Below are 25,600 nucleotides of genomic sequence, written 5' to 3' on the forward strand. Positions count from 1 at the left end.
GATACCCCCTTGGTGCCTTGTCAGCCCCACAGTCCATCTCAGTGCACCAGGAATCGGGAAAAAGTCTGATTTGTCGTCGCCTGTGCTGAAACAACTGTCTCTGCTTCATCTGCATGAGAGGTACGCGGACAGTGAACATATTTATACAGATGGTTCCACAAACATCCAGTGTTCGTCCGGTGCTGTGGTCGTCCCAGCAAGAGGTATTACCATCAGCTTTAGGACTGACCACCCAACGACATCTACATCTGCGGAACTAGCTGCTCTTCGCGCTGCACTTTGTTTCGTCAATCGGGAACCACCTCGACAATGGTCAATTTTCAGTGACTCAAAGGCAGCCCTACAATCTATGCTATCAGCTCTGCGTCGCGGGCCATTCGAACAGCTCGTGCTCGATATTAGATGCCTCCTTCATATATCAGATGAGAAAGGACATCACGTGACGTTTCAGTGGCTGCCAAGTCACTGCGGCGTCATAGGAAATGAAGACGCCGATAAAGCCGCTCGGACAGCTTTTGAAGACACACAGGAAGAGGCCATACCACTTTCAAGGTCCGACGCAGCCAGAAGCCTTCAAGTGCTTGCACGGGAGATCACGCTCTCTCTATGGTGCACACCAAGCAGCCAGACCAACCGCAGCAATCATCAACACGACCTGCCCTCATTGATGCATCTGTGTATGCCAACTGGACTCCGCCGAAGTGAGGCCACCCTGCTTTATCGCTTATGGCTAGGGGTGGCCTTCACGAAATCCTACTCGTTTCGCATTGGAATGGCCGACAACGCTCTCTGCAATGCCTGTCTTTGCGAGGAGACGCTGGAACACATTCTGTGCGACTGTCCTGAATATAATGTTCAGAGACAGTCCATGGCGTCCGTTCTAGCGCACCTGGACAATAGACCATTGTCAGTTGCAACCATTTTCACATATCGCCGACAGAAGACATCGCAGCTGAAGGCGACGCAGGGACTACTTCGGTTTATGAAGGATACGGGCTTGGACAAGCGGCTGTGACAGTGATGTCGCGTACCGCGCAAGAGTGACGGACTGTAACTGACGATGTGTTTGCTGTGTTATGTGCTCTCTCTCTCTCTCTCTCCTCCTCCCATCTTTCATCCCCCCCCCCATCCCGCTCCCATGTGTAGGGTAGCGAACCGGTTACGCTACACTGGTTAACCTCCCTGCCTTCCTTCTCCACTTTTTCCTTCCTTCCTTAGTATAAGACATATAACATAACATAACATAACATAACATAAAATAAAAGACATGCGCTGTCGGTGTTTTGTTTCATAACATTCGTTTGTGAGCAGTAATTTTCTCAAAATTTCGAGCAATAAGTTTGTCAAGAATGTAAGGCAAGGTATGAGAAACTTTGGTGCATATACCGCATGTCATATAGCAAGGCGTGGCATAAGCACATGCCTAAATACATACGGAAATTTTCGCTCACAGACAATTCCGCCGACACCGGATTTTCTGCGACACTGGGCCCATAACGCTATCCCGTTAAGAGGCGGTTAGCGTTCTTTTGCACTCAGTGTGTTGTTAGTAGAACTAAATTCTGCTGCTTTATGTTCCTGCAGACCGCTATCGCCTTTCATTCTCGCCCGGAAGTTTCTCCCAGAGGCCTTTGAGTATATGTTCTTTTCTGTTTTTTTTAGGTGGTTTCGCTGCACAAAACAGCCTGACGTGAAAGCTTCTTTGTACACAGCTGTCGGAGCTACGTGCCGGATGTTTATCACAAAACGCGACCCGGTTCCTGAATTTCGTCAGCGATGTTTGCCAATGTATCATGGTATTTGTAGGATTTCTCTAATGGCCGTACAGTGCACTGGGTGTCTCTGAAAGCCGATGGCGCTTCTAACTCGGTGCATGTCGCCAGATATCACATTCGGTGCTCGCGCGTACATTCTGCACTATTTCTAGGCACGTGAACAAGCCACCATGTCATTCTAACTCAAGCATAATCTATAGAAAGACGATCTGGTTAGTTACTGCAAAATGGATCGCATTAGCTACACAAGCTGTACTGCTTTTCACATAGATCAGCAGTTTTCCTCTCTCCGACAGGAAAGCACACAGAGCCATCACTGCATTATGCTCGTGAGAGACAGAAAAAACACAAAAAAGCAACTAAAGTCTCTTATCAATATATATATATATATATATATATATATATATATATATATATATATATATATATATATATATATATATATATATATATATATATATATATATATAAGTGACTTTAGTTTAGTCTCTGTTACATCTGCTGCCACTGACTTACGTACCTTTGCTCATCAGGCGCCGCTTCAGGTGTGCGTTTACGACCTTGCGCAGACCAAAGCGCAGACACTACGTGCCTTCATGAAGCTTACTTTCGTTCTTCTGCGGTGCGGTGTTGTGGCGACTTGTCGGCAAATGTAGGCTGATGCTTTCGATGTTGCAGTACACACCTTAGCGTATTTCTCCACTCTCTCTCTCTCTCTCCACTTTTCTTGCATGAAAAGACATATACGTCACAGTATAGTGACTTCAGACAAGATGACACTTGAATTTAATTTCTAGGGCTTTAGATGCCGAAACTACAATATGATTCTGAGGCATGTCGCAGCGGTGCACTCCGGATTTGGTTTCTGACAATCTTAGAGGTCCTTAACGTGCACCGAAACCTACGTATACGAGCGTTTTTGCATTTCGCCCCCATTCGAAATTGTGGCCGGCGCGTCCGGGGTCGAACACGCGACCTCGAACTCAACAGCGCAACTCCAGAGTCGCTAAGCTGGCACGGCGGGTAAAAAGTTGCAATTATCAGTGCAAACATTACAATTTGTTGTCGCAGGTAAACAGTCCGGTGAATGTACGTTTCGGATGCTCAACAATGCTAACAATAGGAATTCAGACGAGCGGTTTCGGGAAGCAATGCTAACGCGCAACATAACTTAACATCGCAACTGAAAACAGTGTCATCAATAATACGAGGCAGTGACGGCGACGGCTAGTACAGTATCGTATGCATAGCCTCCCAGCGCTCTGCGCAGCACCACTTCCAGCAAACATTCGCAGTGTCGAAGAAGTTATCTCCGCTTCACAGTTCGTCTGAAGTCGGGCCTTGTATACCTAGCCCGCCCGCCGACTACGACGGTATACTTGAATGGCTGGCGCGACGGGCCCGGCTGGGTAGGTGTCCGCGCACTTGTGGGCGAAACAGACCAGGCAGAATCTTGTTTTAAGCTAGTTCGTTCATGCCACAGGGTAACAGGCGGCGCAGTATGGCAACGACAGGAACAAAGAGTAACAGAACGTCCGCCAGTTTAGTTGGTGCACGTTCTGTTACTTTTTGTTGTTCGTGGCCTAGCCGTTTTGCGCTACCTGCTACCTTCAGCGTACCGATCCTTTCTTTTTAGGCCCCTAATAAAGGACCCCCGTAGAGTTTCGCTTCATTCTTTTTCATATCTTACATTCCACTTTGTGCGTTCCGTCAGTTGACCTGCTTAGCTTTCTTTCAGTTGCGTGCTGTACGGGATAGCCACGTGCACATTGACGAGTTCTGCGATGGCTGGCTAGTGAATTGTTACTGCCCTCAGCACTCGCACGTGAAAAAATTATGGGATTTTACGTGCCAAAGCCACTTTCTGATTATGAGGCACGCCGTAGTAGGGGACTCCGGAAATTAGGACCACCGGGGAGGTGAGGAGGGGTTCTTTAACGTGCACCTAAATCTAAGTACGCAGGCATTTTCGCATTTCACCCCCATCGATATGCGGCCGTCGTGGCCGGGATTCCATCCAGCGATCTCGTGCTTAGCAGCCCAACACCATAGCCACTAAGCAACCACGGCGGGTCACTGGCACGTTGTCGATCACATTGGGCTGCGCCTAAGTCATGATGACGCAGAAAAAAAAAGAAGGTACTCTGGTCTTGCAGAAGGTTGAGACATTCTTTTTTGAGAGACACATGCTGCAGGACTGGCACCGGCTGAGATGTCTTTCCTTTAATTTCTTTATTTGGTTAAAATGAGATCTTTCAATTGATAATTACCTGCGAGCTACTACGATGACGGCCCTTGACCTGTACAAAAAAACTAAACAAAAAGAAACCGTACTACTAGCGAAACCAGTGACTGCTAGTGGGAACGTTTACAGTATTTAGATGCGTCGCGCGTGCAGTTGTTATGATAACTGTTAGGTGATTGTGAAGTTCAATCTCTTTATATCGTACTGAATAAGGAAACATACTTCATGAGTGTGGTGCTGCCCAGGAAACCTTCATTAACGCCAGCTGCCCTTACGCTGAGGATTCAATATCATAGCGTATTAGGCCTGCACTTACGCAGCCGGGTCAATTGATAGCCCCCTCAAGGTGCCTGCCAGATCAAGTACTCAGTTACACAGTCAAGGCCAAAGATGACAGAACGCCGAATGTAAACGAACATGTATATAAAGGGTGTCCCAGTTAACTTGGATCAAGATTTTTAAAAAAACCTAAGAGCTAGAGAGAAATCGTACCGACTGCATAATAGCGGCAGTCGTATGTACTTACAGCCAGTCTTTTCTTCATCACGGAGTATTAATTAGTCAATTGCTTTTAATTGGTGAACATTTAAATTATTGCTTGAATCGCAAACATAATAGTTACATTTTTGTAGGGCACCTTAATTAACCTCCGAATCAAGCATTTATTTCATGCTGAAGTTGTCCATGTTGTCTTTTTTTTTTTTCAAGAAAAAACAAAAGCCTGCGAAATACGCGAAATACGGAATAGATACGCACTCGCACGCCACTACTCAAGCACCTACAAGCAACCATTGAAAGATATACGGCTGCATTCTCTTATTGCCGCATCGTACAAGGCTCCGCTACGCTATATATATATATATATATATATATATATATATATATATATATATATATATATATATATATATATATATATATATATATATATATATATATATATATATATATATATGTGTGTGTGTGTGTGCGGTATGCACCAGCGCAAAATATAATATATAACATGTAGGTATATGAGCGAAAAAAAGAAAGAACGAGAATAAGTTCTCAAGAAGGATCAGCAGTTCTCATAATGCTCGAAGTCTGCGCCATCCATTTGACTAATCTGCTGCTTTCGCTTCTCCATACTTACAGAGCATTCGAGCATTCGTCAGAGAACCTTTGTTTACTCTGTTCCTGTACATATATCGACGTTCACTTCTCTTGAACCCCGCTTATTCACTTCTAATCTCATCGCATTCAATCTCCTTCGTCTTACGCGTCTCTCTGAACCCTGAACCTGCTGCTTATAATTCTCCATTTTCCTCTTCCTTGTCCGGTAGCAAATAACAAAACCAACATCGCATCTAGCATCGTCTTGAGAAAACCGATACAAAGCCTCTACTACAGCTCCTTAAAGAAAACACATAAGAAGGTAAAATAGAACAAACATAGGAAGAAAAGAAAGGAGGATATGGCAATCTACGGCGCCTGAATTCTCCGGCGGCGGCGGCGGCGGCGAGTGATTTAAAAACGAAAAGCGAAAGGAAGGAGAAGAACGATACGATGCTCGATAGAGAAGGGAGCTCATTCATTTTCTTGGCCCCTTAAGGCTTAGGCGTCGGTGGCTTGTTTGTTGCGCGCGGATGCATGAGCGTCCTGTTATGAATCTGCGGCCTCTTGCGAACGAACGAGCCGGGTCGAGCGCACTCGCTCGCTCGCTATTGATTTGCACACATCGTTCCGCCGTGGCGACAACGACGACGAATAGGCCTCGCACGGCGCCGCCGATGATATCCGGCGCCTCCAGCAACCAGCTCCTCCGGGATGCGCGCTTCGCCGTGACATGCGACTGCTCTCCAGAGAAGCCCGCACTCTCCTCCGCACCGTCCGCACGGCGTGGTCGCCGCCAGTATTCTTCGCCGGAGAGAAGAGAGACGGCGGCTGCTGCGGCTACGCGAACCGAAGGGGAGTCGGCGGAGCGCCGCAAAGTCATCGGTCTTCCTTTGTGAGCGCGCGAACCCATCGTCGTGTCTCGCTTGTTGGCTTCGCCAGCTTTTTTTTTTTTTTCCGGCTTGCGCACGTCTTCGACCTCCGTCGACTGGTTCGGCTTGGCTTGGCTGACTCCCGGCGGCTTGCTTGCGGGGAGGCCGTCAGCCAGCGAGCAGCAGCCGCCAACCGATGGGAAACGGTCGACCATTCTTCATTTTGTGCGATTACTTGGCGTGTTTCATTCGGAGAATAAATCTCCGTTAGCCTCTCCTGCGCGCCTCGGCAGCCTGGGATAAACTGGCAAGAGGGGTAGCAAGGCGCCAAACGGGTAGAGTGCCGGGGTTGAGGTCTTGTACATACACCGTTCGGCCGTGGCCGAAGTGGAGAATAAGGCTCGCTTGAGTTGGCATCTTAGTTTTTCTTACGGTTACTTTGTAACCCGGCTCATTTTACCTCTCTCCTCGCTATCACTTTGTTGCTGTCTTCTGGCCGGAAGAAACGAATATGTACGCAAAGGAGGGGAGGCGTAAGGAGAACACGGTCAAGCGTTATTAAAATAAAAGTGTTTGCTGCTAGTGAAGGAGGGGTTTGGTAGCCAGCCAACTGTAGCAAGCCATGAGGCTTTCAATTTTACCAGCGCGTGAAAGGAATGAAACCCAAAGGAAATGCGCCACGTTAAGCAACCAGGACAAAGGGGTGCTCAGCTTGAAGCGCAAAGGAAATATCGCTTATTCAAATTTTCTTCGGTGCTTTGTGGACGACCTTCTTTGACAGGCGAGAAGAAGAAGTAGAAGAAAGAGACACCCATGGGGCAGCGTGCCTATGCGACCATTAAAAAAGGCAAAGAAAGGGCGTTTATATAGAGAGACCTATAATACCTATATTGAACAGAAGCAAACGTTTCCATCTTAATTCTTGGAGAGAATTAATGATACCCCGCCGACATGGCTGCACAGAGCCAGACGTTCGTGGGCAGGCCTTGTGAAGGCTATGTAGCCCACCGGACTTATATACCCACTCGGCCGGCCGAGCTTCCGAGCCCCTTTATTCTCTTTGACAGATTGTTGAACACACCATTCCGGTTCGCGTTGTCGACTCATTTGCTCAACTGTCGTCTAAAAAAAAGCAGCAAGAAGAAGCATATGAATGTTAAGGTACCACGACTTCTCTCGCTAGCGTTTTTTGTCTGTTTTGTTTTTACGCTGTTTTGCGTAACAATCTTGTCAGGAATGCGCTTTTACCGCTGAATAGCCCTGGGGAAAAACGCGCAGTGGAGCAAGACAGCGAACGCGCTCGTAAGAAAAGAGCAAAAGAAGTTCGATGATAATAAAAATAGAAAAGTACGACATGTACTGTCGATCCGGTCTATACCTGCGGTGACTGTCGCTTGTGATTCAAATTCTATCAGTTTGGAAGTTTTGCAATACTCGTTTCAGTTCTTTGGATTTACTATAAATCGCAGTGGCGAGGAAGCTGGAAATATATTCACATATATTTTGCTCGAAATGCTACTTCTGCGCTTTCTGTATAGCATACGTGCGGCTGTCTGAAGCATTTTATGACGTTGATGAAAACTTTACGAACCTGTCGACAGCGTCAGGTGCGTTTTCGTTCCCTACACTGCCAGCCTATGCCAATATTCCCGTTTATTTTCTTCCTTGCAGTTGTGCATATGCAATTTTCTTGGTGCAGCGATATTGAGGGTAGCTGGCGCCGAATCCCAGTTCAGGTAGAGAGGCGAATACAATGTGCATGCCCCTGTCCGTATTATCTCAGCCTCTGTTTCTATACGCTACAAGCTGTTGTAATTCTTCCTTATGCTTGAGTGTTAAAGCTTTACACCGGTACGAACCATGCACTTGTACGCTACTTGAAGTGCACCAGCTTAAGAGACCGTTTATAATGTCCCAGTGCATCCTTCCACACGTACTCAGTCTCTCACTTTTTCTTTTTTCTTCTTTCTATTCCCCTTTCCCCCACCGCCAGTGTAGGGCAGCAAACTCTCGTCTGGTTAACCTCCCTGCATTTCCCGTCCTTGCTATCTCTCTCTCTCTCTCTCTATCTCTCTAGACTAGCGGCTGTTTCGGTTTCTCTCGGTTATCGGTGTTTTTGCCCATGACGTGCCAAAAAGCAATCACTGACATGTCGCCATCCCGAAAGAAGAACTCGTCATGAAAAGAAAAATTTCAATACGTTCCTAGTGAGTTTTATATTGAGGGTGTGCTACGTGTGGATTGTACTGCCGTCATCGTTAATGTCGCCACCGTGCCCCTTGTGATTGTTTTGGGGTAGCGATTAATGCTTTTATTTGTTTGGACATGCTGGGTAATTATTATACGATTAGACTTGTCATTGTAGAATAAATAATTTACGTGCCCTGCGCAACTTTTTTCGTTTGCCATTTCGGCATCGCGCAACAACTTTAGATCACTGTGCTTGCTTTTACTGGCTTTGTTATTTGCAATATGCATAGCTCTTGCGGAGAGTCACGCCCGACCACATGCGACCTCAGCCATGATGTATGGTTGGCGCACCGCTCTTATGAAGAAAAAAGATAAGACTCTTCTGACAAGTTGCGAGAACACCGGCGATGATGACATTAAGTTTTGAAACTTATTTGGAGCAGCACTAAACGACGGCACAATTTGCGATGAACCTAGCCAAGCGTTTCGCAATAAAATTAAGATTGATGTATGAGTTTTGTAGAGGTCGTTCATAATGCCTGATTCAACAGAATTCGTTATCGAATAAACTGACCAAGCGTCAGAAGGCGTCAGAAGTAACAAACTGATTAATGTACTCTGCCTGTGCTTGCTGACGAGATCAAAATTAGAGGTTTGGCGGGCAAACAACACGCGAAGAGAAAGAAGATGAAACGAACGATGAAAAGAAAAAAAGCTATTGACCGATGATTACGATACTCTCTAATACGAAATTGAGTGCAGCTCTATATGTGTTTTCATTTCGCGATATGTTGGCTGGCGCGGACAATTTCTCTCGTGCGGCACGTTGCAAACGGAGCGAAGTGTGGCGTGACTGCTTCGCTAATCGGGAGATCGCAAGAGGCAGCGCGTGCTTGACGCGAGGGCACGACTCACAACAGCGGCCGCAGACAGATTGCCGCTCATGCAGCGCTTCATTTCCATATATGGTTTAGGCGGCGTCATCGAACAGACGACGCGCGCTACTCTGGCGCCATCTCGTAACCATCGTCGCCGCAGAGCCCATCTTGCGTGACACTACGCTTTTCTTCGCACGCTTTCCCACCTCCTCTACTTTCCGCCTGATAGTTCTGCTGCATCCTCCTCCTCCACTTTCCTTCTCGCATTCTCTCCGCTATCGCAGTCCTTCATTCCGCGCTGCGCTCCGCGTTCGCTCTTTCATGTTTCGCTGTACTCGTTCGCTCGGTTACGATGGACGCCGACGATCACCGCAAGCACGGGCGCCTATGAGCTGCGCTCTAAAAAAACATAGACGGGTTTTCCTCCATAAGATAGGAACAGATCAGCGAGAATTTTAGAACTTATAATTAGCTAAAGCTCAAGTAACGACAATAGAAAAAAAGCGGCCTAAGAGAACACAAGATTAAGACTAACCAGTGTGCCAGGTCCTTTCACCTGTTCAGTGTTGAACTAGGCGCACGTAATAATAAATAATTCCACACAAGGGAAAATAAGGACAGTTAGGGACAAAATAAGATATGATCGCACAGAGAGGCAGTAAAACTGTAGCGTGTGGCGCGGAAGTTGAGTCAATATGAGATGATTAGCGTATAGAACAAGATAAAAAAGGCATATTTTAATCTGCACTGTGCAGATGTGATTAGCAAGAACTTCAGTCATATAATGACGGCCACTTTTTTTTCCCTGACCATTCAGCTTAGCGAGACGTAATCTCACATTTTTCTCAACGTGTGCATTGGTTGCGCGCAGGAGGCACACCCACCGTAGCAATGAACTCTAAGCACGATGCCCGGGAGTATGGTATTGTAAGCTTTACGTCGAAGCAACAATGTGACGTAAGTCGATGTTCATAGAGAAACTACATTCATTATACAGCCAATCGCTCCCTTTCCTTGTGAGTGCGTAGACAAACGGATTCGTCGGTGTTCCTCCTATCTGCGCGACATACTATCTGCTGGCGCTCTTGGAGTACGGAGACGGCTGCCGCACGCATAATCGAGAAATTGCATGCACTCGTTTATGCAGAACGCGCCACATATTTTATAGGGCCCCTTATATTGTGACGGGCGTACATGTATTTTTCTACGACTCTTACCACTGCATCTTAATAATTCATAGGCGCGTTTCTGTAGTGGTCTTCCTTCTTCTCCACGTCATCCCTTACACACTTCCCGGATTTACCCCTTCCCTACGCTTATCTAATCCCCATTTATTCTTGCTGTTTATTTTAACTTCCTTGTTACGACGGCAATGGTGTGTTTCAACTTTCCGTCAGCATTTATTCATTTAGTTTAGTTCTACGGCGACCGCGGTGTGCTGTATTTTGGTTACCTTTTCCTTCCCTTTGTGTCTCTGGTGCGCCATCATCACTTAGGCGAAGTTAGTCGGACCAATAGCCTACATTCAACTATACTTACGCTATTCTCGTCAAACCCCGTGACAAAACACGATTTACAAAAACGGGCTTCTCCCCACAAATACCGTAACTGAAAAGAAGCAAGCTTTCAAGGGGCATTTTCCACGCGTGTCGACACTTTCAAATTCCCGTCAGTTTTTGCGTACGCAACCTACCCACCGTAATAGGTGGCCAACTGCTCCTTCGCACTCACCTGCTGGCACGATAGAGAAGGCGCACGGGTCCCGCTGAATGCCCACAGAGTTCGTGCCCCAGCACAGGAGCGTTCCGTAGTCGTCATCCGAGCGCACAGAGAACGCCAGCGTGCTTCGGGAGCCGCTCGAAGAGGCGTCCTGGGGCGCCAGGTCTCGGCGCCGGCCGGACGCCGAGCTGTTGAACACCCATCGGAAAGTGGTCTCGGCTGGGTCGGCGTCCAGCTCGCAACGCACCGATACCGTCTCTTGCTGTGAGGCGCCGTACACCCACTTCTGGTGGGTCTTGCACACGGGCGCGTCTGCAATGAGGAAATGCTTCCTGTCTATCGCAGTAGGATGCACGACGGCAACTAACTTGTGATAGAAATAAGTTTACCCCACGTTCCAAAACCGAATTTAATTCTGGGGTTTTAGTGCCAAAACCACGATTTTATTATGAGGCACGTCGTAGAGGAGGACTGCGGATTAATTTTGACCACCAGGGCACCTTTAACGTGTTGCCCATTGCGCGAGACATGGGCGTTTTACATTTCGCCTCCATCGAAATGCGGCTGCCCCGGTCGGCATTCAATCCCGTGACTTTGCGCTTAGCAGCGCAACGCCTTAGCCGCTGAGCCACCGTGGCGGGTCACTTTCTTAAAAGGAAAAGCATGCAATATGTGAAATGGAAACACGTATGGGCTAACAGAGAAGCGGAATAAACAGCGGACCGGGAAAACTGCAGGTGTGGATGGGAACTGCACCGTGCCCATTCTAGTTGCACGTATAACACAGAGCACGCTCTCTAAACAGACGCACCTGCGCACATTATTGCTTGGTCCTCCCACCACATGGCTACAAAGGTTGCCTGCGCTCCATGTCTGGGGGATTTATTCTGCAAGTACCCACCGAGCATCTGATGGCGTTCAAGCCAAACTGAAAGCTCGTTCCTGGTGGCCATATGGCACAACGAATACAATGTAAAGATGAGCGAATAAAGAGAGGATGGAGTGGGCTAGGGAGCAAATGCGAATATAGAAAATTGTAACAGAGAAACAAAAAATGAATTCACCGACGATTACGATACTCCCTAATGCGAAATTTGAGCGAAGCTATATGCGTGTTTTCATGTCGCGATATATTGGCTGGCGTGGGCAATCTGTCTTGCACGGCACGCTGCAAACGTAGCGAAGTGTGGCACCACTGCCTCGCTAATCGGGAGATCGCGAGAGGCAGCGAGTGGGTGACGCGTGGGCGCGATTTACAACAGCCGCCATAGATCTCTGCTCATGCAGCGCTTTCTTTCCATACAGATGTTGTGCATTACTCTGGTGCTTTCTCGTAGCCACTGTCGCCACAAATCTCGTCTTGTACAACACTACGCTCTTCTTCTCACGCTTAAGCCATACCCTCTTCCTCCGCTTTTCTCCTCGCGCTCTCTTTGCTGTCACCGTCTTTCATCCGCGCTCTACGTTCGCTCTTTCATCCTGTGCTCGTTCACTCGGTTACGAGGATGCCGAGAGACGACGCCGGTGCCCCCCGCAGGAACGGGCGCCTAAGAGCGGCGCTCTAAAAACCCAAACAAACTCAGGAGATCTTATGCGATTGTAATCCTATAGCTTCATTTGGAACGGCGCACCAATGTTATTGTACTGCTTCCGAGATCAGTCTGCTTTATTCTGCGTCGACTACAACAAGAAAGGGCGGCGAATGTTCTGTAAAATGCTATCACCTTAGATGAACACACTGACAGGCAGAATATGTCATGCATATAAAAAAGAAAGCAACCGTGCATGGATTATAGGAGAGGAGTGGACACGAATAGAAGGAGAGCGTGTTGAGCGCAATAGGGAATGAGATGAATTAAAGAGCTTAGGCAAACAGCCGAATATCAAGGCTGTTGCTGTAATTCCGAAACAATAGTCGTGTCCCTCTTTTGCGAAAACTTCGTTTGCCCGATCGCATGTGAAAAGATGAGAGTGTATACGCGCGGGAGCTAAATCAAGGCTGTGAGATATGGTGGAGAACTTCTGTGGAGAACTTCAGAATAATTTCGACCAACTGATACCCTTCACTGTAGAGGGAACTGTTTTTACAAGGACAATTGTGAGTTTATGTTTTAGTTAAGTGCAACCGCAACGGCGTAAAACCGAACATTTATGATAGCTCATAACCAGAGAGACACGGCTGCCGAGCCACTCATGACAGGGCCCACACGAGAACTATGACTATAGTTATGAGGTAGTTTATAACATGTAAAAAGTAGGACACCCACGTCTGCCCGTCTGTATAATTTTGCCGAGCATTTATGTAAATAAACCAAAAAAGAAAGGTTCACGTGTTTGTGCCGGTGCGATCAAGAGAGAGAGCAAACGATAAATGAAAGGTAGGGGGTGTGATCAAAGCTACCAAGCGCTCCAGGGGATAATTAGTTTATACCAAGGTGTGCTTGCATATCGTCTTTATTTTTTGAACTGGAGACTGGCTGGTCGGAACGGCTGAAAATGGACGGAAAGCAGTGCAAAAAAAGAAGAAAAAAAGAATGAAAGAAGAAAAACCACAGGACGTCATATGCACCGTTCAGCGCGATGACGATCACTGACAGCGCACCTCCCAACTCAGCGTCAGTTTTTTGTAGAGAAACACCAGTAATGGCCCAAGGCGCACGCGCTCAAAGAATAATGATGAGACGACCGCTCGTTCTATTTTTATTTTCCTATCTCACACATCTGTGTCGTGCCGGCTCATTGGGCTTCTCGGAACGCGCACGGTGGGTCACATTATTCACGCCTAAGGATTCCCAACAGGGCACGCGTGCGCATATTTCGTTTTCCTCCACATTGTTTTACCGTGGTGAATATAAACAATGTCAAATGACTCGCAGACTTTCGCGTACTACCAGGAAAAAAGAAAAGACAAAAAAGAGAGAAGAAAAGGCAATGCGGTTTCTCCAGCACATGGAAAGTTGAAGACCTAATGCCACTTTTCCGGATGCGTATACTCTATAATAGGGAAGCCCTAACAGCTGATCACGTGCTGTCGTCACACGAGTCCTTGACACAGCCTGGTGCACGTCACACACTCTGTCAGTGGCATAGAAATTGCGCACGCAGTGTGACTGGTAGCTTAGAGTTTTAATCATGTTTTTTTCCCTCACTGTCTAATCGCACGTAACACATCCAGGCGGATCACACGTGGCTGTTCGTTTATTTCATCTTGATGCACGGAAGGCAGTCTTATGACTATTCTGAACTTTACGCTCTCCTGTCATTCTACATATTTCTATAATTATACATTATTGCAACATGCGCGCACGTGCGCACGACCGCAGGCATGTAGGATTGCGAAGTAACGAATTTCAACACATAGTGCCAACATACGCTGGTTTATTTCATCAGTAAATAATAGGCATCAAATGCATTACAACAGTTCTTATCAGCTGCTCATGCCTAGGCCAGAAATGCGCGTCGTATAGCCGTTGAAACAACGCGTCTCTACGAATCGGTGACGCGGAAGAACTATGCGACATTGTGGTAGCGGCAGTGTATCGACATAACGACGTACGTACGTACATACATACTGATAGTACGCATTTAGGGTTAGTTGCGCTCGGCGTTTTATATAAATGCACAGAAACAGGCAACGGCCGAGCGGAACGAGCGCGAGCACCACCAACAACCACCGCCTTCTTCATCGTCGTCTGTTTGGCTACCGTTTTTGTCACTACAATCACTCCCTGACGAAAACGGAGCCATCCTGGCGACCTATATATGAAACAGGCAGCACTGGTGGGTCGTAGTGCGGCTTCAGTCGATCGACATGAACAGTTTCGCGTCCGCGACGCCGTTAGTCCGTAGATGGCTGAATAGGCTCAATGACGTAGTCGACCGGGGATGTCTGTCGTAGAACCCGGTAAGAGCCATCATACTTTGAGCTGAATTTTGTAGAAAAGCCGGGAGCAGAAGAGGGAATGCGGAGCCATACCAACGTTCCAGGTGAATATGACGTAAAAGACAAGTTTGCGTCATGACCTTGTTTCTGGCTGGCTTGATCCTGCGCGGTAAGTGAGCGTGCGATCTGAGGACATTCTTCGGCATAAGCGGCGGCTTCGGATAGAGTCGTAGATTCGGAAACGTTGGGGCGATACAAAAGAATCGTGTCCCTAAACGAGGAAGGTTCACGGCCATAAAGAAGAAAGAAGGGAGAGAAGCCCATGGTAGACTGGAGTGGCGCTATTGTAAGCATACGTAACAAAGGGAAGGATGCTGCCCCAGTTAGTGTAATCAGCGAAAGCGTACATGGCGAGCCTGTCGCCAAGAGTAAGATTAAAGCGTTTAGTCATACCATTGGTTTGGTTTGCGTATGATAGACGCTTGTAGTTCTATGGACAATGTTGCATTCGCGAAGGAGGGCTTCTACAGCTTCGGTGAGGAATGAACGACCATGGTCACTTAGTAGCTCGCAAGGGGCACCATGTCGAAGAACAAGGTTGCGAAGGATGAACAAGCCGACTTCACGCGCTGTGGCCACCGGGGCCGCTGAAGCTTCGGCGTAGAGCGTGAGGTGGTCCACGGCAACGACCACCCAGCAGTTGCCATCTGGGGTGTACGGTAGAGGGCCATACAAATCAATATCGATGCGGTCGAAAGGCCAGGAGGGACAAGGTAATGGTTAGAGCGCCCCCGTTATATTATGAAGTGGGTGCTAGCGGCGTTGGCACTTGGAGCGTGAGTGGACGTACTGCCGATGCAAGCGGTACATTCCTCGCCAGTAGTATCGAAGCCGTAGGCGTGCATACGGTTTTAGTACACCGGCATGGACGCATTCCTGGTGCGCATGAAAAGAGCCATAGATGTGGATGGCGAGGAATCACTAACAACAATTTACGGCCATCATGTAGGTAGTTGCGTTGGTACAGCAAACCTTCGCGGATGGCAAAGTGGCGAGCAGTGCGCCGAAGCGAGTGGTAGCAGTGGTGCGTGGTGACGGTTGAGATAAATACTCTAGAAGAGAGGCTATCCAAGGATCCCGGCGTTGCTCTGCTGGCATGTGGCGAATGTAAGAGACGAAGAATCGTAGCTGGAGACAGACGGAGCACCATATTCATCTGGCAGTGGTGAGTGCGAAAGAGATTCGGCATCGCAATGCTTACTGCCTGACCGGTAGACAACATGGATCTCACAGTTCTGTACGAAGTGCCCAACGAGCTAGGTGACCAGATGGGCCCAATAATGACGACAACCAGCACAGGGCGTAGTCATCAGTCACGACGTCGAATGGGTGACCATATACGTAAAGGCGAAATATGGTATTTGCCCAAACGATTGCAAAACATTCTTTTTCAGTGAAAAAATGGTTTGTTTCCGCTTTGGTGAGAGTGCGGCTGGCGTAAGAGACGATGTACTCCTCGATGCCCGACTTACGCTGGGAAAGAATAGCGCCGAGGCCCACTCCACTAGCGTTCGTGGGGATTTCTGTAGGAGCGTCCGGGTCAAAGTGGCGTAGAACAGGTAGGGATATCAGAAGGTGGCGTAATGTGGCGAACGCGTCTTCGCAAGCGGTGGACCATGCCGAGATGCCTTGGCTGTTAGCAAGCAGCTGCATTAAGGGGGCGATTATGGACGCAAAATTACACATGAATGGGCGAAAGTTCGAATACAGGCATATAAAGCTACGGAGTTCTTTCAGCATAGACGTCCCGGGGAACTCAGCGATGGCACGAAGCTTTGCAGGGACACGAAGGGCACCTTCCTTGCTGACAACGTGACCTAAGATAGTAAGCCGGCGGGCGGCAAAGTGGCACTTTTTCAAGTTAAGCTGCAGTCCAGCGTCTGAAAGCAAGTCAGGACACTTGCGAGGTGGTTCAGATGGGGGCCAAAATCCTTCGAAAAGATTACGACGTCGTCCAGGTAGCAAAGACACGTATGCCATTTGATGTTTCTCAGAATGTTGTTTTTAAGACGTTCGAAAGTGGCAGGCGCATTACAAACGCCGAACGACATCACATTAAACTCATATAGGCCATCTGGTGTGACAAACGCAGTCCTGGGACGGTCAGTTTCATTCATTGGGACCTGCCAGTACCCATATCTAAGGTTAAAAGAGGAAAATAACTCTGCTCCTTGCAAGCAGTCGAGAGCGTTGTGGATTCTGAGCAGCGGATAAACATCTTTTCTCGTGATCTTGTAAAGGCGCCTATAATCAACACAAAATCTGATGTATCGTCTTTTTTCTTCACCAGCACGCTGGGGAGGCCCAAGGGCTGTGTAAGGGCTGAAAAACGCCACGATGAAGCATGTCTTTGACTTGTTCGTCAATGACACGGCGTTCAGCGTAAGAAACTCGATGTGAACGCTGGCGTAGGGGTGCATGGGTGCCGGTGGTGAACGATGGCGGATGTGTGGCCCAATGAAGATTACTTATGAACGACCGACATCTAAAACGGTCGAGGAGCTCCAAGGGATGGGTACGCTGGGCAGGCGGTAGTTTGGAATCAAATGACAGAAGGAAGACCTCTAAGGAGGACAAATCGGCGGTGGCAACAGAAATAATGCTGTCAACTAGAAGCCTTAACGTGCCGTCAGGCAGTTGAGTAGAGTAGACGGAATCAATATTGTCAAGCCGACCTATACATTCACCGCGGAATAGGGTGGCATGGGAAAAAAACCGATTCGTGACCTAAATGGCACCGCGTGAGTTTTCGTCTGCAAGAACTGCAAAAGGGAAGCGGCAGTTTTTGCGAGAGGTGAGGGCTTCGGAGGGTGCAGACATGGAAGAGGGAGCATAGCCGCAAGAAAGCGGCACAAAAAAAGAAGACAAAGGAGGTATGTTAGTGTCCGCGGCGAAGACCACTCGAGAAGAAGGTGGCTTGTCAGATGAGGCGTCACACATCGGCGACAACTCAAGTACGGCACGTGCACGGTCAACAACGGCATCGTTAGCAGCAAGAAAATCCCAACAAAATATAACGTCGTGCGAATATACTGAAAAACGACAAATTCGACCACATACAAAATGTCCTGAATGACAAGGCGAGCTGTGCATGCCACTGAAGGTTGAATGTGGTGTGCGGTTGCGGTACCCAGGGAGACGTCGGAAAGCGGAATCGTCACCTTTTTCAACTTGTAGCACAGTTCTCCACTAAGAACAGACACAGTGGCTTAAGCATCGACGAGTGCTTGCACAGAAACGCCTTTGATATTCAGGGTTATTTCATTCGCAGGTAGAAATTGAGGCCTTGAAGTTGTCGACATGACCGCAGTTCTTGCTTTTGGAACTGCGATGGCTAATTTTCCGCTTCAACGGGTTGGGGTCGACGAACCATAGGGGAAAGTGAACGCCGACGTGGCGAGGTCGACCGGCGTGGGTCGTAGCCACTTCGATTGGTGAGCAGGTGTCAATCATTGAGTGGGTGGAGATCGGCTGCGGTAGCTCAGTACGTAAGTAGCTTTGATTTTCTTCACCGGCACTAGTTCGGAAGTCGCGACAATAACAGAAACGTGTGACATGGCCAGGTAGACAACAGAAGTAGCAGATAGGCCTCTTGTCCGCGGTGCGCCAAGGATTAGGGGATAGCGGAGCGGGACGGCGAGAAGGTGGCAGGTTCTAGCAGACAGGTGCACGCGCAGTGTAGAAGGCCTTTGCTGGTCGACAAAAATCCGTGCCGAAAGGCATTGCTGGTCACAGCCTGCGTGCGACTTTAGCATAGGTCAGAGGAGCGGAAACAGGTAGATAATCGTCGGAGATTAGTAGCACCTCCGAAATTTGCTCCTATATGGCTTGCCGTAGTGTCGGAGCAAGCGCCTGCGTGGAGTACGGAACGTAGGGAACAAGATACAATTGTCGTGCCACTTCTTCTCGGACAAACTGCTGTATTTGCTGCATTAACATTGTGTTGTCAGAAGAAACGGCGTCTACAGTTCATGCTGACATGTTGGCCATGTCAGAGCTCTTGAGGCGTGTAGAAATGCACTGTTTCCGCAACTCGTTGTAGCTCTGGCAGTACTGAACGACGTCCGTGATAGTTTGGATATTTTTATAATAATTAGCATTTGGAAGGCGTCATGCTCGATCCCCTTCATGATGTGTCTTATTTTATCAGCTTCGGACATAACAGGGTTGATGCGACGGCAGAGGTCGACAATATCCTCAACGTAGGACGTGAAGTTTTCGTCGGACTGCTGGGCGCGACGGCGTAAGCGCTGTTCTGCGGGGAGCTTGCGAACAGCACGTCGGCCGAATAATTACGCGAAGCTCGTTTTAAAGGATGACCAGTTGGCAATATCAGCTTCGTGGTTGTGGAACCACAGCTGAGCCACATCCGACAGGTAAAAGTTGACGTTTAGTTTGTCGCCATCATCCCATTTATTGTGGGCGCTTACCCGCTCATACCAAGTGAGCCAGTTCTTGACGTCGTGCTCGCCGGTGCCGTTGAAAATGACAGCGTCTCGCTGTCTTAATACTCCGGAGCAAGCGACCACCGGTGGTGCGGTAGCACCTTGCTGTGGCACATTGGGAGGCATTGCCAAGGCTGGGAGTGGAGTCTGGGCATGGAGTTCCAGGATGAAAAATGGAACCAGCACGCTCCACCAATTGATAGTACGCGTTTAAGGGATAGATGGGCTCAGCGTTTAATATGAATGCACAGAAACAGGCAACGGCCGAGCGGAGCCAGAGCACGGACAACCACCGCCTTCTTCTTCGTCTTCTGCTGGCGCCCGCATTTGTCACTACAATAGCTACGTACACATTGAAACAGCGGCTCTGAATTGGTGACGTGGAAGAACTACGCGGCACTGTAGTAGTGATGGTGTATCGACATACATACATACATACATACATACATACATACATACATACATACATACATACATACATACATATACATACATACATACATACATACATATACATACATACATACATACATACATACATACATACATACATACATACATACATACATACATACATACATACATACATACATACATAAGTACGTACATACACTGTATCAAAGCTATCAGACGGTTTAAAAGAGAGATAAACGGCATGGGAAAAGCAGGAAGGTTAACCGGATAAGACTGGTTTGCAACCCTAGACTGGGGGAAGGATAAGGGCAAATCAAAGACAGAAAGAACAGCGGGGAGAAAAAGCAAAGAAACGAAGATCACTGATAGCACCTAGTCATTTCTGTCTCTTTTCTTTATTTTTTCTTTCGGTATCCACTTATCCAGAATCTATTATACTTAGGCGCTTTTCACATGTATAAAAAATTACAGCGTCATTCTCTTGCCTTGTATCTTAACAAAAAAGAAAATAGTATAACAAATTCAATAACAATACGAAACAACAAAAACGGATTTCAGGTCGCATCCGCTGCTTCGTGCCAGATATTACTTTTCCAGAAAAGTTTGGCTCTACCGTGTACTTTCTCTGCGCGTCGCGTTTGAGATGAATATTCTTTTTTTCTTAAATCAAAAGAAAGACGTGCAAGTGGAAAAGACTGAAATATGAAAAGTTAAATAATACAGAAATCTTATGAAAGAATAATTCGGGAATGATTTGAAGAGGTCGACACGAGTGTTATGGAGTGGCTGTTGAATACAAAGCAGGCGGGATATAAAGCTGGGAGCGGAAATTCTAGCAGGATAGCAGGGAAAGCGTTGCTCTCGTTGTCGCAGTAGTGTTTTAAGAAAAACAAATATATTATGCTTCAAACCTTCCTATGCGCGAGAAAAAGAAAGGATAAAAAAAAAGGAACGTTTGGTAAGGGACGTACGCACGTGAAAGTATCAGGACCTGTGCTTATACGGTAAGAAATAAGCACAACATCGGAGCCGCATGTTTTTAGCCTTTTTTTTTTTTCATCCCGCGTTAATCGTGCAGGGAAAAGAAAAAAGGAGGGTTTTATTGGACTGAAAATTGCTCAGTCGGAACGCTTTTCAAGTCTAACGACACAGGATCATGGCGGGATAATACGGGTTAGGCTTCAACGAGCTCCGAGGAAATTGCGAACTCTGGAAAATTGAGCACTAATTGAATGAAAAAAGAAAGACAACGACACAGAGGCGAGATTGTGATAAACTTTTGTATGAGACAAGACAAGAAAGCCGCTTGGCTTATTTTATTGCGAATGAAAGTAGCACTATTCTGAGAAACACTGGACCCTTCTTTGGTTATAAATGTACGACTAAGTACCGGTTTATCCTCTCTTCACGTGTCTAAACACGCAGAAAACTTCCCTTTATGACAGAAAGGCCCCGAACAAGCCGCATTTGGCGATATATGGGACAGGTCGTAGGTTAGCGTTACCTTAACTACTTCATTCTTAACTTATTCGTTATCTTCTAATGATCCATAATCGTGCAGTGAGAGAGTGCCATGATAAATCATTTGCCCGTGCTCATTTAGCAGTGACGATGGTGAAAGAGGTGCCCTATTATTGATTTTTCGATGAAGCCCTCACAATAACTAGGTTCAAAAGTGGCCGCAAGAAACTTATTGTTTTACTTTTTCACCAGGAAATTTGAGTGCAGCTTTTTTCTTCTTCCGTAAAAGGAGTTAACGCCAATGGCCTGTGGTGTTCTTGATTAGTTCGCGGGCGAGTGACACTGATGGATTGGGTGGGAGAAACGTGATAGAGGCCCCACTTGAACATAGACGGATCTGGCAACAGCCTAATTGAAGTTTAAGAGTAGTGAAAAGTGAACAAGACAGATAAGGGGAGAAGTGGCGAAGCGACTTTTCTATGGGCAGACGGCTCTGAATTAACAACAAAAAGCTCGCGGCAGCCAGTATTCCGTTTCTTTTCTAAGAAGGAGGGGGGGGGGAGCAGGCAAGGGGGAGGAGGTGCAGAAGAGCAAAACGAATGAAAGAAAAATCATGAAAATAAACGTCATGAGAGATACGTTAAAGTAAAGCAGAATTAAAGAACAACAATGTAAAAGATAAGTGGGAGAATATGAATAGTGGCAATAAAAAAAAAAGCAAGCGACATGTTTTAAAAGAAAATAAACGACCTCCTAAGCATAATAAAAAACAGATACAAAAGTACTTATACTTGCGTGTTTGTATTCGCCCGAATTTGTGGCAGCTGACATGGCGCCTTATCAAACGAATTTTTTTTATTTATTTGAAACTCTAGTTAAATTGATGGAGGACAAGAATGAACAAGACGGTTTTGCAGAAAACAATAATCAAAAGCCCGCTTGAACAGCGTAACATAGAGGAAAGTGTTTAAAACATGGAGCTTCTCGTATTCCTGCTGAGGGTGTCGAGTAGAGCATAACAATGTGTCTCAGTCTACGGCATACAATATTGTTTCCTGGTAACATCGTGGCGCCGAAGTGAAACTTTACGTAAGTTGTAAAATTTACGTCAATAAAGCAGCGCGCTCGTGAATACGTCGGTGGCTCCTACAGAAGTATATACATATAAAAAAATAGATAATTTCATTTAGGACAACAAGATATAAGCAAATCGTTATTGAAAACATAAAAAAAAGAAATCAGGCTGGAATGGTTCGAGTAATTTTATTACCGAGTATTTCTGGACACATTACTAAAGCCTGCCTACAGAAGAAGCCCGAGGTGCCCATCAAAAATTCCCTTTATCGAATATGTGCGGGAAAGAAAAATAAATATTGCAGTAGCGGGCAGGTTGATGTGCGTTAACTGGGAAAGAGCCTCACAAACGAAAAAAAAAACAGGCTGCGGAAAACACGTGAAAATAAAAACAATAAACGGAGACCAGGAAAGGAAACGTGTTCGCGAACTAACACTAACAGACGGGCCTTCGCCTCGAAGAATTCACTTCATGGACGATTTCCGAAACGATGCCTCATTTCAATCAAGTACAACAGGGAACAACACCAAGCCGAAGAACGGTAAAGCTGAAGGAAATAAAGATAAACGGAGGCACGAGTTCTTGCTGCGCTCAGCCATTCCAGCTGGGTGCCCGAAAGCGGACGGCACCATTAAACAGGGAGGCAATGATCAATTCATGCGTGCTCGAAAACAGGCGCCCATAGGGCCCGTAAAAATAATAACGAACCGCACTTTTTCCTTGCCAAGCGGCGCCGCTAAAAGAAAGAAAAAAGAAAGCCAGCGCGGATGATTTTGACTCGCTTCTTCGTTTTGTCTATCTTGCACACTGAAAATTTTTCAGGAAATGAAATAAAAAAGAATCTGAAAAACAATACATCGGCTTCTGCAGCAGTGAAGTGTACTTCGATCACGAAGCTACGTTCGATATGAGTACGAAGTTTGTTTTTTTTTCCCCCTGCTTATCTCGAACTGGTTGGAGAGACAAAAGAGCGTTGGACGTGAACCGTCGAGACACACTTGGGAGAGGCTGCGCCGGCTCCAGCATCGGCGATGGCCACGTGCTATAAGAAATAGTTAGCCATAAAATGAAACTGCACTGGACGACGATCAGAATGAAGCGGAGAGAGAGAGAGACTGAGGATGAAAACAAGGACGTGAGAATCGCCTGGGTTAGGAAGCGCGCATAAACAAAGAAAGAAACAAGGAAGGAAAGAAAGAGGCGAAAATAAGGTAAGTGTACATTATATAGACCACATTTTCGTTTCTGCAAACGACGTTTCACCCTGGTCCAGGCAGAAGGGGGGATGAAAGGGGACAAATAAAAGAAGAAAACAGCGAAGTAAACGAGGCTTGGCGAGTACACGAAGGGAAAAAAGAAGAAGAAGGCGAGCTTGCGACGAGCGCGGGTTCCAGGGAGTCCGGGAGATCCTCCTAGAGATGCACGCACGTGGGGCATACTTTCTTGTTTCGGTCCCAGCGGGACACCCCGTGCGACGAGCGTCGGCATAACCATCGCCGCGAGCTTCGCCCACAACGCAAGGGTGCTGCTGACGAAGGGAACCGTCGCGTCGGGTAACACGTCGGAGATGAGTCGCCTAGCAGGCAGCGGGGAGGCGGTGTTTGGCGAACGAGGCCCTGGTCGTCGCGAAACCTGCGCGCTGCATCTGGCCACCCGGTTATCAAAGATTGAAGACGTGCCGGCAGAAGCAGGAAAGCCGCCTTTCCAAACACCTCTACCCGTTTTCTTTTCTTCCTTTTTTTTGTTTCCTTTGCTTTCGCTTATATAAATCTTGTTTCGTTTCTACGTTTCCGGTCTCTATAGCATCACCACATTGCCTTTTCTGCCTGCACTACTCGTCACAGCTCTCATCCCCCCCCTTCAAGTCTCCGCCTTATATCGAACGTCTCGATATGCCATCTTCGAGATGAGCGTACCGCTATCTGTTCGCGTGTTCACAGTACTTGTCTTTACATTTTCTTTTCTGTTCTGCAACCCTCCTTCGGCTTTCGCCTTTGCCGCCAGTTTCCGCGCTCTCCAACGGTTCGTCCGAGCACTTCTCGCGAACCCTTTCATCCTCCTCACCGAGTGTGACGCAAACCGTTAACTTTTACGGCGCCATAAAATCGCCATAACCTTCGTTCCTTCGATGGAAGAAAGAAACAAAAAGAAGGCGAGAGAGAAAAAGAAAGTTATGCGGCGCTCGTAGAGCACAAAGCTTTCTTGCTCTGGCTTGTCATTTCTTTTTTACTGGCACACGTTCGTTCGCGCTCCCATGTGCGGGAAAACACTCGGTTCCTTCCATATTCGGCGCTGCCTCCTGCTGCCCCCTCTATCCCCCCCTCTCCTCCTCCCTTTACGAGAGCGCGCTGCAGTGCCCCAGCTCTTTCGCTTTATGGAACAAGGCCGCTAGTAGTGCCGAGGCTGAAAGTGCGCGATGCACCGCCGCAGTGCCTCTGCTGCGTGCGAGATGGAATCAACAAATAAGAAATAAAGAAACCGAACTATCGGCACCCGTCTGCATCCGGTTTAGCGTTCGCTCCCAAGGCAATACGAAACAAAGGCGGCAGGGGAAGTAAAACAATGCGCACCCAAATTAGAGCCTAAAAAATCAAGATAGGGAAAATAAAAACAGTAGAACGAAGGAAGCAAGCAGGCACTCGACGCGTTCTCAAGAACAGGGACAGGAAATTTGAATGGCAAATCTGTTGAAAAATGACGCGGGAAGTGGTGGCCCGGGCTTTTTTTTTCTTTCTTTCTCTTTGCCACTCCCGGGATCAGCTCGCGGATATATACACTCTACGTGGTGCAAGTCTTCGCCATCGGTCGTCGTCGCGGCGCGAGCCGTCGTTATGGAGGGGGGGGGGGGGGCTGTTTTGCCTGTTTGCGGGGGCTCAGTCCGGCTTTAATGCAGCTTCGACTGCCTCTAACAGCCACGCGACGCTGCCGCACCCCGCTACTAGTGCAGGGAGCACTTCCGCCCGTGGGAGTGCTTGCTCCCAACGCATGCATACAAAGCGAGCTGGCTGGATGACTGCCGACAGAGACGCGCAAAGCCCCAGGAGCGCTTTCAATAAACTGCGCTGCACTATGCCTAGCCGTACTTCATCAGAGAGGAAGTTGGAGAGGGCCGAGATGGGTGAGCAGAGTATGCATTCATACGGCGTGTATGACAATACTAGAAAATAAAGAAAAGAAAAGGTTGCGGGGGCACTGGGGCACCACCGAGATGAGGAAAGAGAAGAAAAGACGCTGTTGACACTGCTCTCTGACGCCGCGGCATTGTCGGCAGCGCATATATTGGCCAGACAGTGGACAGTTTCAGGCTGCTTTTGTTGGACAAAGGGCGACTACGTTGGGTGGAAGGCTCCTTGATAAGTTCCCTTCTGCTTCACGCAAACAAAAGTCGCACTCACGAATAATCACGCTTTGCGAAGTGGGCAGAACTTATTTTTCACTTTCCTTTTATAGACCATTTATGGGGCATTACATAAGGGGGGGGGGGGGGAGAA

At 47.5% G+C, this 25,600-nt stretch overlaps 1 protein-coding gene across 2 annotated transcripts in view; it reads right to left on the reverse strand.

The window, feature by feature from the left end:
- The window catches only part of LOC142582925 (protein turtle homolog B-like), a 343,110-nt gene that overhangs the window by 29,854 nt on the left and 287,656 nt on the right, over window positions 1–25,600 (reverse strand). For both annotated transcript variants that reach the window (XM_075693060.1, XM_075693059.1), the window contains exon 7: window positions 10,784–11,083. In XM_075693060.1, coding sequence (XP_075549175.1) covers window positions 10,784–11,083 — 300 coding nt within the window. The remainder of the gene's footprint in view (window positions 1–10,783; window positions 11,084–25,600) is intronic.

This window comes from Dermacentor variabilis, chromosome 5 (genome assembly GCF_050947875.1).
Source record: "Dermacentor variabilis isolate Ectoservices chromosome 5, ASM5094787v1, whole genome shotgun sequence".
Lineage (NCBI taxonomy): Eukaryota > Metazoa > Arthropoda > Arachnida > Ixodida > Ixodidae > Dermacentor > Dermacentor variabilis.